The following is a 15,477-nucleotide window of genomic DNA, read 5'->3' on the forward strand; positions in this document are numbered from 1 at the left end:
TACATCATCATCATAAGGTTTGATGAATGCTAAATATTAATTAAAAAAAATTCTAAAATTAAAAATCTCAAATTTATTGTAAATATAATTTTAAATTAGAATTTAATATTCTCAAAATTTAGATTAAAATGTAATAATTTAAATCAATAACCAGAAATTTAGACTCGTGTTGTTTCTCTTGAACTCACAATGTAATGCATTAAGATTGGCTATGAAAGTTGGAGGGTTTGCATTGATCGCAGTTACGAAAAATTAAATTGACTAGAAACTAAAAAAAACAATTAATAACTAAATTGCAAGAAAATAGAATTGATGAGCAAGTAAAAAACTAATAAACAAGTATGAGATAAGAGGACAGCAATTAAAATGAGAACTACAACAAGAAACAACTAAATTAAACTAAAAGTGATTAAGACAATTAACTAATAAAAGAAAAAATTCAAATGCTAAAAGAGTCTTAACTGTGATTGAAACTTAAGGATCACTATCTTTGTCAATAACCACATAATTGTTAAGAGTTAATCTATTTCATCAACCTTTACACATTGAAAAAAGTTAAGTAGGCATAATTAGCACTAATTCATAAATCTTAAACAACTTATTAATTTAATTTAGTAAAAAATTTAATGAAAATAAGATCAACTAACAATGCTAAATTATGAATCAAAATTAGATATTAGTAACTCAAGGTTACCCAAATTCTCAACCACAAGTCTGTAAGGTTAAAAAGAAAAAATTTATTTCATAATTAATGTGAACATTTCATTAACCATTTGGTGTATATTTGCCTAAAAATAAAACATCATAAATTGTAAGAATTAAAAAAAGTACAATTATCCACTACAAAAATTTAACACTAACAACTCAAATAAATACGAATAAAATATAAAAAATTAAATTCATTAATAAAAAAAATTCATATAGTTCATAATAAACTAAGAGATTCTAAACAAAATAGTGTAGAGAAACAAGAAAATAAAAATAAAACTACAATTAAATAAAATTAAAATTTAAAAGTAGAAATTTAAAGTAAAATTTTAAAAAACCTAGAGAGAAGTTGAAACTTTTCTCGCTATAAATATAAATTAAGAAAATATCAAAAGTGAGTATATGAAAAGTTATCTTTCATCTCTCTTCAAGCCTTGACTCATAATTCTCCAAGAGTAAACTAAAATGAGCCAAAATAGCCTCCAAATCACGAGTCACTTGTCAACTTAAATACTTACATGGATGAAAGTGATTGGGGAGCATTCTAAATAGACTACCTAAATAAAAGCTAAACCTGCCAAAATAAATATAACAAAACACGATGACACAAAGTGAAGCAACCTTAGGAGAAATTACAAGTGTGTTAAATTGATTGTAAATGTTATAAAATGTCAAGTATAAGACACACATATCAGAAAATACTAATAATGGTATCAGCTTTTCTTTGCCTTTACTCCCATTAGTATTTTACAATAAAATAGTATATTATTAATTAGTACATTATGAAAATCAAACGTCGATGAGCATATTATTATTTTTATATTTTTACCTTATGTAAAATGATATGAGCGCCATGTTGTGGATGAAGTAAAGCCATAGTCATCGGAGCATGAGTATAAGCTGGAGAAAGTTCAAATGAAAAATGTTGTAGAATCAATGATAAAGCCATCTTTGCTTCTAATAACGAGAAGTTTTGTCCAATACAGATTCTAGGACCCCATCCAAATGGCAAAAAAGAAGCTTTGCCATTTGTCGCCTTAAATACTCCTTCTGAAAATCTTTCAGGATTGAAATTCTTTGCATCATTACCCCAAAGTCTGAAATCATGGTGAATCAAAACAATTGGGAAGAAAATTTGCACTCCTTGAGGCAAATTTAGGTCTCCAAGTTTTATATCTTTGGCGGTAGTTCGAGTAAGTCCAGGTACCGGTGGATATAACCTGAGAACCTCATATAATATCATAGTCACCTGTTATAAGAGATTTATATTAATAAGTATTGAGTAAAAAGTGTTTCAATTTGTCTTCTTAATACTTAAAATTAAAAAAAAATAAAATAATTCAAAATTTTATTTATCTAATATTAAAAGAATTTAATTTTATTTGATTCATTTTCAGTGTAAAGTAGTTTTACACATGCAACCAATGTAATGTCACAATATCTTTCATATTAATCACGTGAATAATCATCTAAAAAAATGAATGTATAATTATATAATAATGGTATATAAAATACTTTTACACTGTCAATGTCTCAAAATTAAGTTTATATTAAAATGTAAAAAAAAAGAAATATATTGAACCTTTCATGGTTCAATAAAAGTAATAACTCCATCTATAATTTTTTACAGATAATTTTGTACTCACAAATTTATTTAGACATCTACCATTATAAAAAAATAAAAAAATAACATAATAAAATTTAATTATCAAATATACGATAAATTAACAATTAATATTAAGCTTTACGCATAACAAAAACACAAAGAATAATAAAAATGAAAAGTATATATACATTAATATAAATTTAGTAAATTTATGATCTTGGAAAGAATTTGAGAGTAGTATTCAGTAGAACTGTCTTTCTTAAGCAGTTTCTTATTTTTTTTCTCGTTCTTAGTTTTTGTTTATTTTTTTTTAAGTCACCAAAAAAAATATCAAGATTCGGTCTAAAGAAGAAACCCGGACCCAGTCGATTTGGACAAATTTGGCTTGGTTTCATTTAGATGTAATTGAATTCAAAGTATAAAAACTCTTTTCGGTCTAATCACTCAACCGAGTTAGGTTCAAGGTTTGAGTCAGCCAGACCCAGACTGGTTGGGAGAGTAAATAAGGGGATATAGAGTCATACACACACAGTATTTTGTAATGGAATTCGTACTTCCACAATTCTTCCATCTTCGTACTCAGACTCAACAAACAGTAGTCAACCTAGTCTTTGTTTGATGATGGAGGAGGAGAAGAAGGACAGTGATGATGGTGACTCATGCTCTAGTATTATACTCTCAATCTAGTCTTTGTTTGACCCGAAAATATTAAGTTTTAATCAGATTTAAGTTCCGATAAGAGTGTAAATAAGTGGTCTAATCAAAATGTTGGATCGAGTCAAACTCGGATTCACTCGGATCGTGATATGATTGATATCTAACTACACATAGCAAGTAATGTCACAAGGACACAAATCAGAATACTTACAATCTTAAGGCGATTTAAGCCATCAAGGTGTGGTTTCTGGCTACCAAAGACCTGCAAGACTTCCTCCCTTGCCCGAGCTTGCCAATAAGAATGCTTACTGAGTAACACCATGCTCCAAACCAGCAAAACTGAAGTCGTCTCTTGTCCCGCAAAGTAGAACAATTTACATTCGTCGATTACATCTTCAACACTCATTCCATTATTCTTCTTTTTTCCATACTCTTCAATTTCCTTCTGATTTGATTCCAACAATATACCCAGTAAATCATCTTTTGCTGTCTCACCTGCTTTTAGCGCTTTCTCTTTCTTATTAATTATTTTCTTAAGTGAAGTTTTTATTTCTCTGTCGATTTCCTTCATCCTCCTATTGTTACGAGTAGGTAAAAACCTGCAAATAAACATAATTAATCTTATAATTATTTCAATTCTCCTAGTACTAGAAAGTAGTGACGAACAAACAAAAAATTTGGTATTTGAAATTAATAGACCACTTCAATAAAGACACTAAAAAAAGATACTAAAAATGTCTTTTTTTTTAAGGACGTTTACATGTGTTATGATATTATAGAACATTTTTATTAAATTGATTAATAATTTATTTTTTAATAAATCAGAACAAAATCGGTTTATTATAGCAACAATAATAAACCCAATTGTCCGCATTATAATTATTAGACCCGATTTGATCCGATCAATTTACACAATCTAAACCGAATCATGTTTAAATTTTTTGATAAAAAGACAAATATCCCCTGATTTTTGTTTAAAAAAACAAAAAAAATCATGATCTAGTGGATTATGTAAATTAGTCGGTTCAATCGGATCTGATAACAATTGGATTTATTGTTATTGTTATAAAAAATCGATTTTATTCTAATTTGTTAAGAAATTCAAAAATAACCGATTTATTAATATGTCCAATAATAATGCGATACATAAATATCTTTACAAAAAGTCGTTTTATGCGTATGAAAACTGAATCCCTAATAAATTGATTAGCTTATCGGAAATATCTTAATTCAAAATAATAAAAATTATTTTTTAATTGTTCTTCTCTTTTTATTTTCAACGCCTTAAATATAGTTTTTTTAGTTATCAAAATCGAACCAGTAATCGACATGATAAAGTTATTGGGTTAATAGTTCAACCGATGAGTCAATGGTCAAACTGTTTAACCAGATAATAATTAAATAAATATATAAAATTATAATACAATATTTATTAAAAATAAAAATTAATGTTTAATATTTCATATTATTTAAATTTAAATAAATTATATATAATTACCTCATTGCTTTAATATATATATATATATATATATATATATATATATAAATTATTAGATATAAATAAAATTAACCTTATACGTATGAACTATTGTAAAGTTGTTAGAGCATTCTCCTGTGAACTTGGTTATTATATATTTTATTATTAGTCTATAATAGTCAAAAAAGTAAGTTTGATTTAGCGACAAGAATGCTGAAGTTTTACATAAGGTTCATAGTTCGAGTCCCATTCCTGCCAGTGCAATAGGTTTGACCATTATTAAACCGGCCAAACTACAGTTCATTGAATTTTCGGTCTAATCCGATTTTGATAATTATATTTTTTTTCTTATATATTTATCCATTCATTATCTGTATTTCAATTTTAGAGTCTACTTGTTATAATATTCATGGGATAAAAATTTTTTATAAAAATAATTGTTCTAAATTTCTCATTTTTTTAATAGTTTTTCCTATTCAATTTGCAATTATTATTACACTGCATCTTAAGGTTTGTCTGGATTCTTGGGACACAAATACCAAAAAAAAACGACACACAGAAAAATCTATAGAAAGAAAGACAGAAACAAATACACAAAAAGATTTTATTTCCCAAAAATAGAAATTTGTTTGCCCTCATCAAAAGTTGAGAAACAAAATTTGGTTGAAACTTGAAATAAAGACATTTTTTATCATCTTTATTTTTATTTTGTCCTGATAAAAATGTCAAATTTTTAATATTTACTCGTCTCTCTATATCTCTATCTTTTCTTTTCTTTTTCTACTTTTTCCAATTTTAAGAAAAGAAATCTTGATGATGATTAGGTTTGTGAATTTTGCTTTGGATTGATGATTTTTAACAAAGGGGAGTGTAGTAATTTTTTCGTTTATGCATGTGTCTCAAGATACAATGTTTAATTTTATGTGTCCATTGTGTTGAACGTAAATGTCATTTACACATCATTATCTTGCATTAATTATAAGCCACATTTGATTTGTAAAGTAATCTTACCTCGATCCGGGAATATAAACTTTCATCACAACTTCCATGGTAAGTTTAAGTTGCTCTCTTTGAAGTTCAAATATTCTTATTCCTTCTTCGTAGCTACTTCCGAATGCTGCTCGAGAGATAACATCACCGGCTAGATTTTGAAAAGAAGGCCACACATCTATTTCGCATGATTCATTCGACGATATCATTTTCTCCCATTTACATATGATGTCATTGCAACTTTTGAAGAATATTGGTATCATAATCTGTGAAGCAATGTAGAAAAAATAAGTCAAAATAAGTTTCTAAAAAAAGAAAAGAAAATATGTGTTACTTGTTCCTAACATATACATTACGAGCTCAAGTTATTGCAAATTATGCCATGCCGAAATTGAGGAACGAAGAAATTTCATACTCGTCATTTAAATTTAGATATATGTACGTAGTGAAAATAACCTTCAACTTTTCTGAATGAAATGCAGGATTGATTATTCTTCTATGTTTTCTCCACTTCTCACCCTCATGGCCACCAAGCCCATTAACCAATAATTTGATCAATGGATTTGTATTTGGCTTTCGAAAATCATAGTTCTTGTTGAATACATCTTTGATTAGTTCAGGATCTGTGACTATCACTATTGGTATTCCTCCAGACCAGAAAAAAGAATTCTTTCCTGTATACCACATACAAAGAACTTCATAAGAATTATTTTATTTGAGAATTAGTCACTAAATATCTATGCCAATTTGCCAACCGGCAATACAAAGTTAGAGAAGATGGTTGTTGTGAAAGTTCGCGGAGTTGTGACGTAAGAAGAAAGAGAAGAGGGAGAGAGAAAGAGAAGAGAGAGATGGCAGAATCAGAAAGAGAAAATAAAAGGCACAATTCAAAAATAGTGAACCACATTTTACATAGAAGAATAAAAAGGTTTACATACACATAAAGCTAATTAACTTCTATTTATTTTTTTACATTTCATAACTAGCTTAGTTGCTGCTTCACTACTACTTGTAACTAAATTGATGTTTAACTTACACAACAATAATACATCCTCCTACATGCCCCCACAAACTAGAGAGTGAATGTTCACTAGTCCAAACTTGGAATATGCATGGTTGAAAGTAGGGGCAGAGTTTAGTTAATACAAAGGGGCTACGGCCCTCCAAACTTTGGTTAAAAAAATTAATAGTATTTTTTTAGAAAATAAAAAATAGTTTAGTTTGCTCAAATATTTTACTATGACTTAAAATATCAAAGTTCAATTTTCATCTCTTACTTTTATTACACAATAGTTTTTAGTTTTAAACATTCAAACCTTATTAGATTTGGATTGAACTAAGTGTATTCGCATTTCGCAACTCTCTATTCAATAAGTAACACTCTTTCTATCTTTGAGTTCAAATATAAAAAATTAGGTATTTTTTATTTATGTAATTTAATATTATTTTATATTTTACTATTTATTTAATTTAATTTTTTATATGCTAAAAAATATTAGAATATTCAATAAGTATTAATATTATTGTATTTGTATAAATTGATAAAAAAATTCAATAAATATTATAAATTTTAGTATTTATCCTTCTAATTTTTTTTTTTACATATTTTACAAGATATATTCAAATTTTTGTATAAAATAATCATGAAAAATCAAAGAACTAATGCATTTTTAAGAGGAAGGCTAATATTCAAGAACGAGAACATATAATTTTTATAATATCAACCCCTGTAGATAGTTCTTCTACTTGAATGAATTACGAAGAAAGTGAGATACAACATTCAAAAGTTTAAAGAGTTACATCTGATGAGTTTGACCTTAATTCTTTAGAATGAAACACTGAAAAATAGCTTTAAATTTGGCAATATCATCCAAATCAAAGAGATGAGGTTAGACGAACTTATCTTAAATGGGTCCATATCAAAAATATCTTGACAATTATTTTCTATTTGGCCCCCCAAAATTTTATTTCAAGCTCCGCCACTGGTTGAAAGGTCTAGGAGCCAAAGCTTTAGTGAAAATGTCAGCGGTTTGGTTAGAGGGAGATAGGTAGGAGTTTGAGAATGTCCGCCAGAACCTTTTTTCTTGTGATGTGCCAATCAACTTTAATGTGTTTGGTGCATTTATGGAAGACTAGATTAGATGTGATGTTGAGGGCGGATTGATTATGACAGTACAAGGTAAATGGCTTAGGATGGTCAATTCTAAGGTCCTTGAGCAAGTACAAGAGCCACTGTTCTTCAACTGTGCCTAAAGCCATGGCCTGGTATTTAGCTTTCGAAGATAAGCGAGCCACCATGGCTTACTTTTTGCTTTTCTACGAAATAAGGGAGGTACCAAGATAAAAACATTATTAGCTAGGGACCGAGCATCGTGTGTCTGAGCATGTAGCCCAATCCGAGTCCGTGTAGCCAGAGAGTGAAATATCAAAATTTGAGCTGAAGAAGAGGCCAGCTGTTGGAGATGACTTGAGGTATCTGAGAAGGTGCATATGCCTTATTTGAAGTGAGAATTGGTGGGGCAATCGAGGTATTGACTAAGCTTGTCAACTGCGAAGGAGATGTCATGTCTAATATTTGTTAGATAGATGAGTCATCCGATGAGTTGTCGGTACTTGGATGTGTCTTCTAAACTTGTTCCTGAATTCTTGGTGAGTTGAGTGTTATAGCTCATAGGAGTTGAAGCAAATTTAAATTCTATTGTGCCAAAATCTTTGAGGAGGTTGAGTGTGTATTTGCGTTGATATAGAGAGATGTCTTTGCTATTATGAGCTACTTTCATTCCAAGAAAAATTTCAGTTGTCCTAAGTCCTTGATGGTGAATTTCGCATCCAACAATGCTTTGAGGGCATTAATTTCTTTCATGTCATCACCAGCTATAACTAAATCATTTACGTACACAAGAATTGCTGTGAATTTTCAATTTTGACACTTGTCACTTGGTGAAAAGAGAATGATCACTCTTGGACTGAGTATAGCCTGCTGCAAGAAGCACTTAGTTTAGCTTAGAGTTTCATTGTCTGCGTGCTTGTTTGAGATCATAAAGAGGTCTCTTAAGTTTACACACAGTGTTGTTTGGAACCTTTAGGTCTGGTGGTGCCCTCATGTATACATCCTCAGATAACTCTCCATGTAAGAATACTGTATTTATGTCTAGCTATTGTAAATGATAGCCCTTGACTATCTCAAGTGCCAAGATCAATAAAAAAGTTGTCATATTTACAATTGGACTAAATGTATTAAAATCATCAAAGTCCACGGTTTGTGTAAACCCTTTTGTGACTAGTCTAGTTTTGTGCCTTTCTACACTACCATCAGTCTTGTGTTTAATTTTAAACACCTACTTGCATCCTATGGTCTTTTGTTCGGTAGGAAGAGTAGCTAATAACCAGGTTCCATTTATCTTAAGAGCCAAAAGTTTATCGTTGATTGTCTTTCTCCAATAATCTTCCTTCACAGTGTCATTATATAACTTGGGTTCCAAAGTTGCTGATATGGATAATAAAAAGTACCTCAATTATTGTAATTGCGCATCATAAGATGTAATTATCTATTAGATACTTGCAAGATGAATTAACAGTATTGGAGAAGAAGACATACATACATTGATAATCCTTTAAGTGAGGGGTGATTTTCTTATTCTTTGAGGTCTAGTATTAGTGCTGGCTGATGCATCTGATTGTGTATGAGATGTATTATTTGTGGTTGACGTGCTATGATTTGGAATATCTTGATTAAGTATTTGTGTGTGATGTGTAATTGTGAGGTGCAGTAGGTATTTGTGATAATGTGTATTGTGGTGATTGAGAAGTGACGAAAGAATCTGAAGTGGTATGAAAGTGTCCAAAGGGATTAAAGTCATTGCAAAAAAAAATTGTGATGGATTTATCATATTCTTAGCAACACTTGGAACATTTGTGACTATTTGTGTTAAAGGAAAATAATTTTCATAAAAAAATATTTCTAGAAAAATGAATAATTCTTTGGATTTTAAATCCATAAGGATGTACCCTTTTGTATGTTCCTTGTATCCTAAGAAGATGTATTTTCTGACTCGATCGTCTGATTTTTTTTATTGACAGCAAGGGTTCTTGCATAACTAAGACATTCAAAAACTTTTAAATGTTTGATATCAGGGACCTCACTATATAAAATGCTAAAGGGAGATTGGTTTTCTAACTTGATGCTAGGGACCCTATTCATCAGATGCACTCATGATTTATTGCATAAAGGCAAAAAATATGAAAAAGATTATATTGAAAGATTAAATCTCTAGCAATATTTAAGATGTGTTGGGACTTTCGCTCCACAACTCCATTTTATTGTGAAATTTCAACACATGATATCTGATGAATTATGCCCTTTGATTTATAAAAGGAGTTAAGGTTGAGCCAGGTTGAACTACCTTAACTATTTTGCTGAATTGGTTTTCAATAAAAGCGATAAAAATTTTTACCAACTTAAAAATTTTAGATTTAAGTTTCAAAAAATAAACCCATGTAAACTTGCTTTTATCATCCATAATAATTAAAAAATACCTAAAATCTTGTGTGGACTAAACAAAAATGGGCCCATATATCAAAATGAACTAAATCAAATGTATTATTAAATTTTGTAGTGCTTACAAACAATGGTTACTTCTTTTGTTTGGAAAAATGACAAACATCACATGGTACCTTAAATCCTATACAATCTATGAATGAGTAAATGGTATGCATTAGCTGGAGTTTTTTTTTTAAAGAATTTGGCCTAATCTAATATGTCAAGACTATCACTACTAATGCATTTATTCTTGTGACTTGTGTGTACAGTGAAGGAGTTCCTAGTTGCATGCTATAATGTGTGAGTGATGTGATTAGTGAGGCATTGATTTGAACTTGAGACTTGATCTTGTTCATTCTTTAAAGGAATTTCGATGTGTACAAGCTTCCTGCTTCTTTAGCTATGCTAATCATCCTCCATGTACTCAAATTCTGTATCTCACAACTTTTGTCAGTAAAAGAGCATTTGCATTTTAAATTTTTAGTAATCTGGCTAACTGACAAGAAATTGAAATTGACTGTGGCTATGTATAGAACATTAGTTATATATAAGTCTTTAGATAAAGAAATGGTGCCAGAAATTGTTGTGATGGTGTGAGTGCCATCAGGTAGTATGACCATGATTGGTTTTATGTGAGTGTAACTTGTGAATGCATTCAAGAAATGACACGCATGATTGGTTGCTCTAATCAAGGATCCAAGAGTCAGAATAAAATAATTTAACTGACAAAAGATGTGAGATATGTGTACTCATATGCAATGCGTGTGTAATTATACCTAACTCAGGGTGGTTAGTGTTGGCACCAAGAGACTGTGAACTACCTTGTTGGATTAATGCAAGTAATGTTTGTTGCTGATCTTGCGTGAAAGAGAATATGGTGTTATTTTCCTCTTTTTGTTGAGAAATGCCTTGAGTACCGCTATCACCACTCTCGGCGGTAGTTAGATTCATAGCCATCGAGTTATACTGCTGTTGTTTCATGGAGAGGGGTGAAGCCCATGCTTTCTATAACATATGTCAATTAAATGTCCACTTTTGTGACAATATGAGAATACACGAGTGGGATTTCGGCCAATTCTCACACCCTTACCTCAACTCCCCCTTTCTCTACCTCTAGGAGCAAAATTTGAATACTCTATTGCAGCATTGTGAGTGACATGAGTAGCAAGCACAACCTTAGATTCAAGAATTTTAGGTGTGGACAACTGTCTTTCTTATTGAGTGAGAAGGGTAAAAGCATCATTGATGCTTGGCAGAGGCTTCATTGGCATGATCTGCAATCTGGCTACCGCATGTTGCTCGTTCAACCCTTTCAAAAAGCACACTACATATGTATCTTTCTTGTAGTTTCAAATGATACCAAGATCGCATGTACAAGAATCGTCACAATTGCAAGTTGGAATGGGGCAAAAATTATCAAGTTCTTGCCAAATTGCCTTTAATTTCGTGAAATAAGCACTAATGCTCAGCTCATCTTGTTTGACTAAGAATAGTTCTTCTTCTAATTTTGCGATCCTGAAGATGTCATCTTAGTAGTAGCGATGCCGTCAATTGCGCCAAATATCCGTAGCATTCTCGGTCCAAATAACGTTAAGATTTCTTCACTAATCGATACACTTAATCAAGACAGCACATAAATGTTGCATTTTTTCCATGCAAAAAAGGTAGCATCAGACTCTAACGGTCTTGGAATGCTATCATCAATGAACTAAATTTGTTCTTTCCTTTCAAAGCCAGAGTCATAGCACGTGACCAAGAATTGTAGTTTTAATGAGTGAGAACTAATGCCAGAATTTTCACATGGATGAATAAAGAAGGGGTTTGAAAGATCAGAACTCACATTTGTTAATGCTCATAGAATCTGGGCTTGAAGATAGGAAATTTGAGAGAGTAATCGAACTAAATTCTGAAGATCAGAAGGTGAGAAGCCTGATTTGAATTGCCATTATCAAATCCTGGATTCACCAAGCATGCAGTTTTCGGATTGTGTGCCATCGATGAAGCTTCTTCTCTTGGTCTCATTGATTGGAACCGCTATTTAAATTCGGAGTTGATTTGAGGAAGGGAAGTAGACAAGCTCTCATCAAACCCTATCATGTGAGTTCAAGAGAAGAGAAAAAAAGCAAGAAAGGGAGAAAAAAATTGAAAAGAGGAGCTAAGAATCGAAAAAATTCAGAAGAATAGAGTTGAGTCACATAACGTTCACCGCACCATGTGAAAGTTCAGGGAGTTTTGACCCCAAAAAAAAAGAGATGAGGGAGAGAAAAAAAAAGAGAGAGATGGCAAACACACTTTACAGAGAAGAGTAAAAGTATTTATATACATATAAAGCTAACTAACTTCTATTTGCTTCTTTTCATTTCATAACTAACTTATTTGCTGCTTCATTACTACTTGTAACTAAACTAATGTCTAACTTACACAACAATAGTACATCCTCTCTTATAGTTGTATAAAATACTATCCTGCAATGTAAAAAAGTGAGAATTTTTATTTTCTAGATAGTTGAATCAATTTTTACACAACACTTCACTATTTGAAAAACATTCTCTCTCTTCCTCTTTCTTTCTCAATTTGTCCGCTTTTTATTTTTGTTATTAGGTTTCCAACGGTGTTTCAAACAATGTGGAGAATTTATGTGTATTTTTTTATCATGAAGAGAGCATAAAATTGAGGGTTAAAATTGTGACTATCAATTTTTTTTAAATACAAAAATTTGAGGTTTAAATTTTGATTTTTTATTTTAAATTTTTTAAACATATAAATTTGACCCTCAAATTCGTATTTTAGTATTAAAAAAATTTAAATGTGCAAATTGGTCCGATTTTCTTTACGACAAGAAAAATTTTTTATTTCAACTCAAATCAGACCCTTCAATTTGTGCATTATAAAATCTGATCCTTAGATTTTTCTAGTTCTTTAACTTTGAGGGTCCAATTTATGACTTAAAATTAAAAAAATTAATTTAAACCCATATAAAAAAATATACTAATTATCCATTTTGGTGAATTACACACTATTTCTTTTCATATCTTAAAAAATTTGTCCAATTTGTTTTTTTAAAAAGATTTTTTTAACAGAAAAAATATTCTTTTATATTTGGATAGACTTTTTTAAAAAAATAAATACTTTTTTAACTCAAATAAACCAATCAAAAAAAGCTAACGGTTTTGATTCACCAGGTTTTTCACATATTTAATCATTCTTAAAATTTGAAATCTCAGTTACATCTATTTTCATGCTATGACAAAATTTATTACATAGCGTACATATAGTGTGTAGCATAATTTTTTTCACTACGTATCTATGCGATGAACCGTGAAATAAGACAAACTAATAACATTCTGGTGAATGACCACAACAATTAAAACTTGCTAGACAAATTAATTATGTGCTCATGTTAATTAAAGATGGCTTAAGTCCAAGAAACAACGTTTCCGATTGATATTATTTCTCTATTCTTTTTTTGTTCACATCATATTATGACGTATAAATGACACTATGAACTTATAAAAAATAAAAAATTTATCTTTAAAACCATAAAAAATATGTACAATAGAAATATACATAAAAGATTTTAAATATTATTTTTGTTAAGATATAAATAAAATACGCGTCTTCTTTCGTTTAAATTATACAAGATGATAAATGGACACAGTACAACACATATACATGGCTTGAAAATATATATGACACTTTGAAGGAAAAAAAAAGTGGATGGGCATACAAGTATATAACGAATGTCATTTTCTCAATAAATATCACTTTCTATGAGTATCTAAAACAATGTTGATGAAAGGTGATACAAAATAAAACCGAATTAATTTAGATAACACAATTCCATAACTAACAATTAGACATATCGTACCGTATTTGTTGAAGCATTGTAGGACATAAGGCTGCGTACGAGGAACAATATCATCATCAGAGGTGTTCATGGGTTTGGTTCTTGCTTCCCTTTGCATCTTCATAAAATCTTTCGAGTCTCCAACTAGAACCTTGTACGGTGTGCCTCGAAGGCCTTGATCTCTTAGCAACCTCTCAAGCTTCTTTGGTCTCAGCCATAACCAATTGAGGATCCTCCATCCCCATGAAAGCAACACAACTACTGTGGCTGCAGCGATAACAATAGTAGGCCATGCTGCTTCCATTTTCTTTTTTTCTCTGTGCGATATATTGGTGGTAGAAGCAAAATACAGATCGTATAAGATTTCAAAGAGAAGGAAGCCAAGTGTTCCACGGAAATAAGTATATGGAAAAAGTTGAAAATTTCCTAAATTTTGGCGGAAATAAGTGTGGGAGGTGCTGGCATGCTGCATGCAGTGTATGTCATTTAATTTCGTCTCGATATTTTCAAAGTATAACTATACAAATGAATTTTTTTGCAAATATTAAAAAGACAAAAAATAGTAATATTTATTAATTGTTAATAATAATTAATAAATATTAAATAAAATAAATTTTGATTATTTTTTATTATTTTTTTATTAAATATTTTTGTTAATTTTGATGAAAAAAATTTAATAATAATAAAATAAATTAGTAAAAAATTATGAAAATTTATTTTATTTAATATTTATTAATTATTATTAAATTATTATAATAATTAATTAATATTAACTAATATAAGTTTTGTTTTGTTCTAACATTATTAATTTTAATATTAATTTATTTTTGGTGATATGGAACACCACGAACTAGCGAGCAATGAAAAGCATGCATGCGATTATGGCTTGGAATCGTGTGGCTGACACTGCATCATGCACATCGCGATGCTCAAAAGCTGCCAGGCGTGCTGCCCCTTGCTCTTATCTCCCATGCTTTGCCACGCCTGCTCTACTGCTTCTCAATGGAAAGTCCATTGTGGGATATGAGGCACTGCAGTGTTGGCAAGAAGGTGTTGTTCTGGTAGAGCGTAATTACCTCAGCGTAATCAACAGCTAATGTTGATTAAATATCTGGGTTTCGACATTTTTGTTACCATATGTTATTTTGTTCGATAAACCCGTAACGTCAACGGGGTAGAGGCCAGGGAGAGGATTTGGAAGATATAGAGATACTGACAAAACCTCTTCTACCACGACCACAATCAGTATACTGATTTGCAATACTTTTATAACAATAATCAACGCAAATCAACTATAATCAATATAATGATTAACAATAATAAAAAAATTCAGAAGAATAATAAATCGCTACTACATTTTGAACATTTGATAACATTTATTTCTCTCGTTTCAACAAATTCTAGTGTTGGGTTTGTTACTCTCTGTTTTGAGGTGAGTCTAATGGAAGAGAAGAAGAACTACTTTTCGTATTCTTTCTTCTTTTACTGATTTTGATCCAAATTTAAATCATGCATATGTAATTTTAATTTAGTTATAAAATGAAAACATAAACCACCAACTCTTCTCTGTTTCTATTTCTATTTCTCACTCTTGCAATAATCTTCAGATTTTGATGTTCGATTCTATTTACGGAAGAACATGCTTGCATTAT

General features: G+C 30.3%; 1 protein-coding gene across 2 annotated transcripts; it reads right to left on the reverse strand.

Annotated features, from left to right (window-relative positions):
• Positions 1-1,188: 1,188 nt before the first annotated feature.
• LOC130941699 (cytochrome P450 72A68-like) lies at positions 1,189-14,181 on the reverse strand. 2 transcript variants are annotated; one of them, XM_057870278.1, is made up of 6 exons: positions 13,847-14,181; positions 5,895-6,112; positions 5,460-5,704; positions 3,183-3,570; positions 1,538-1,957; positions 1,189-1,282 (listed from the first exon to the last, which is right to left on the reverse strand). In XM_057870278.1, the coding sequence occupies exons 1-6, from the start codon at positions 14,127-14,129 to the stop codon at positions 1,277-1,279; spliced, it is 1,560 nt and encodes a 519-aa protein (XP_057726261.1). In that variant the 5' UTR covers positions 14,130-14,181; the 3' UTR covers positions 1,189-1,276. The 2 variants fall into 2 exon arrangements, with proteins under 2 accessions (XP_057726261.1, XP_057726260.1); XM_057870277.1 differs by lacking the exon at positions 1,189-1,282 and having other exon boundaries at positions 1,385-1,957.
• Between the last annotated feature and the right edge of the window lie 1,296 nt (positions 14,182-15,477).

The sequence above is a fragment of the Arachis stenosperma genome, chromosome 7, assembly GCF_014773155.1.
Source record: "Arachis stenosperma cultivar V10309 chromosome 7, arast.V10309.gnm1.PFL2, whole genome shotgun sequence".
NCBI classification, from domain to species: Eukaryota; Viridiplantae; Streptophyta; class Magnoliopsida; order Fabales; family Fabaceae; genus Arachis; species Arachis stenosperma.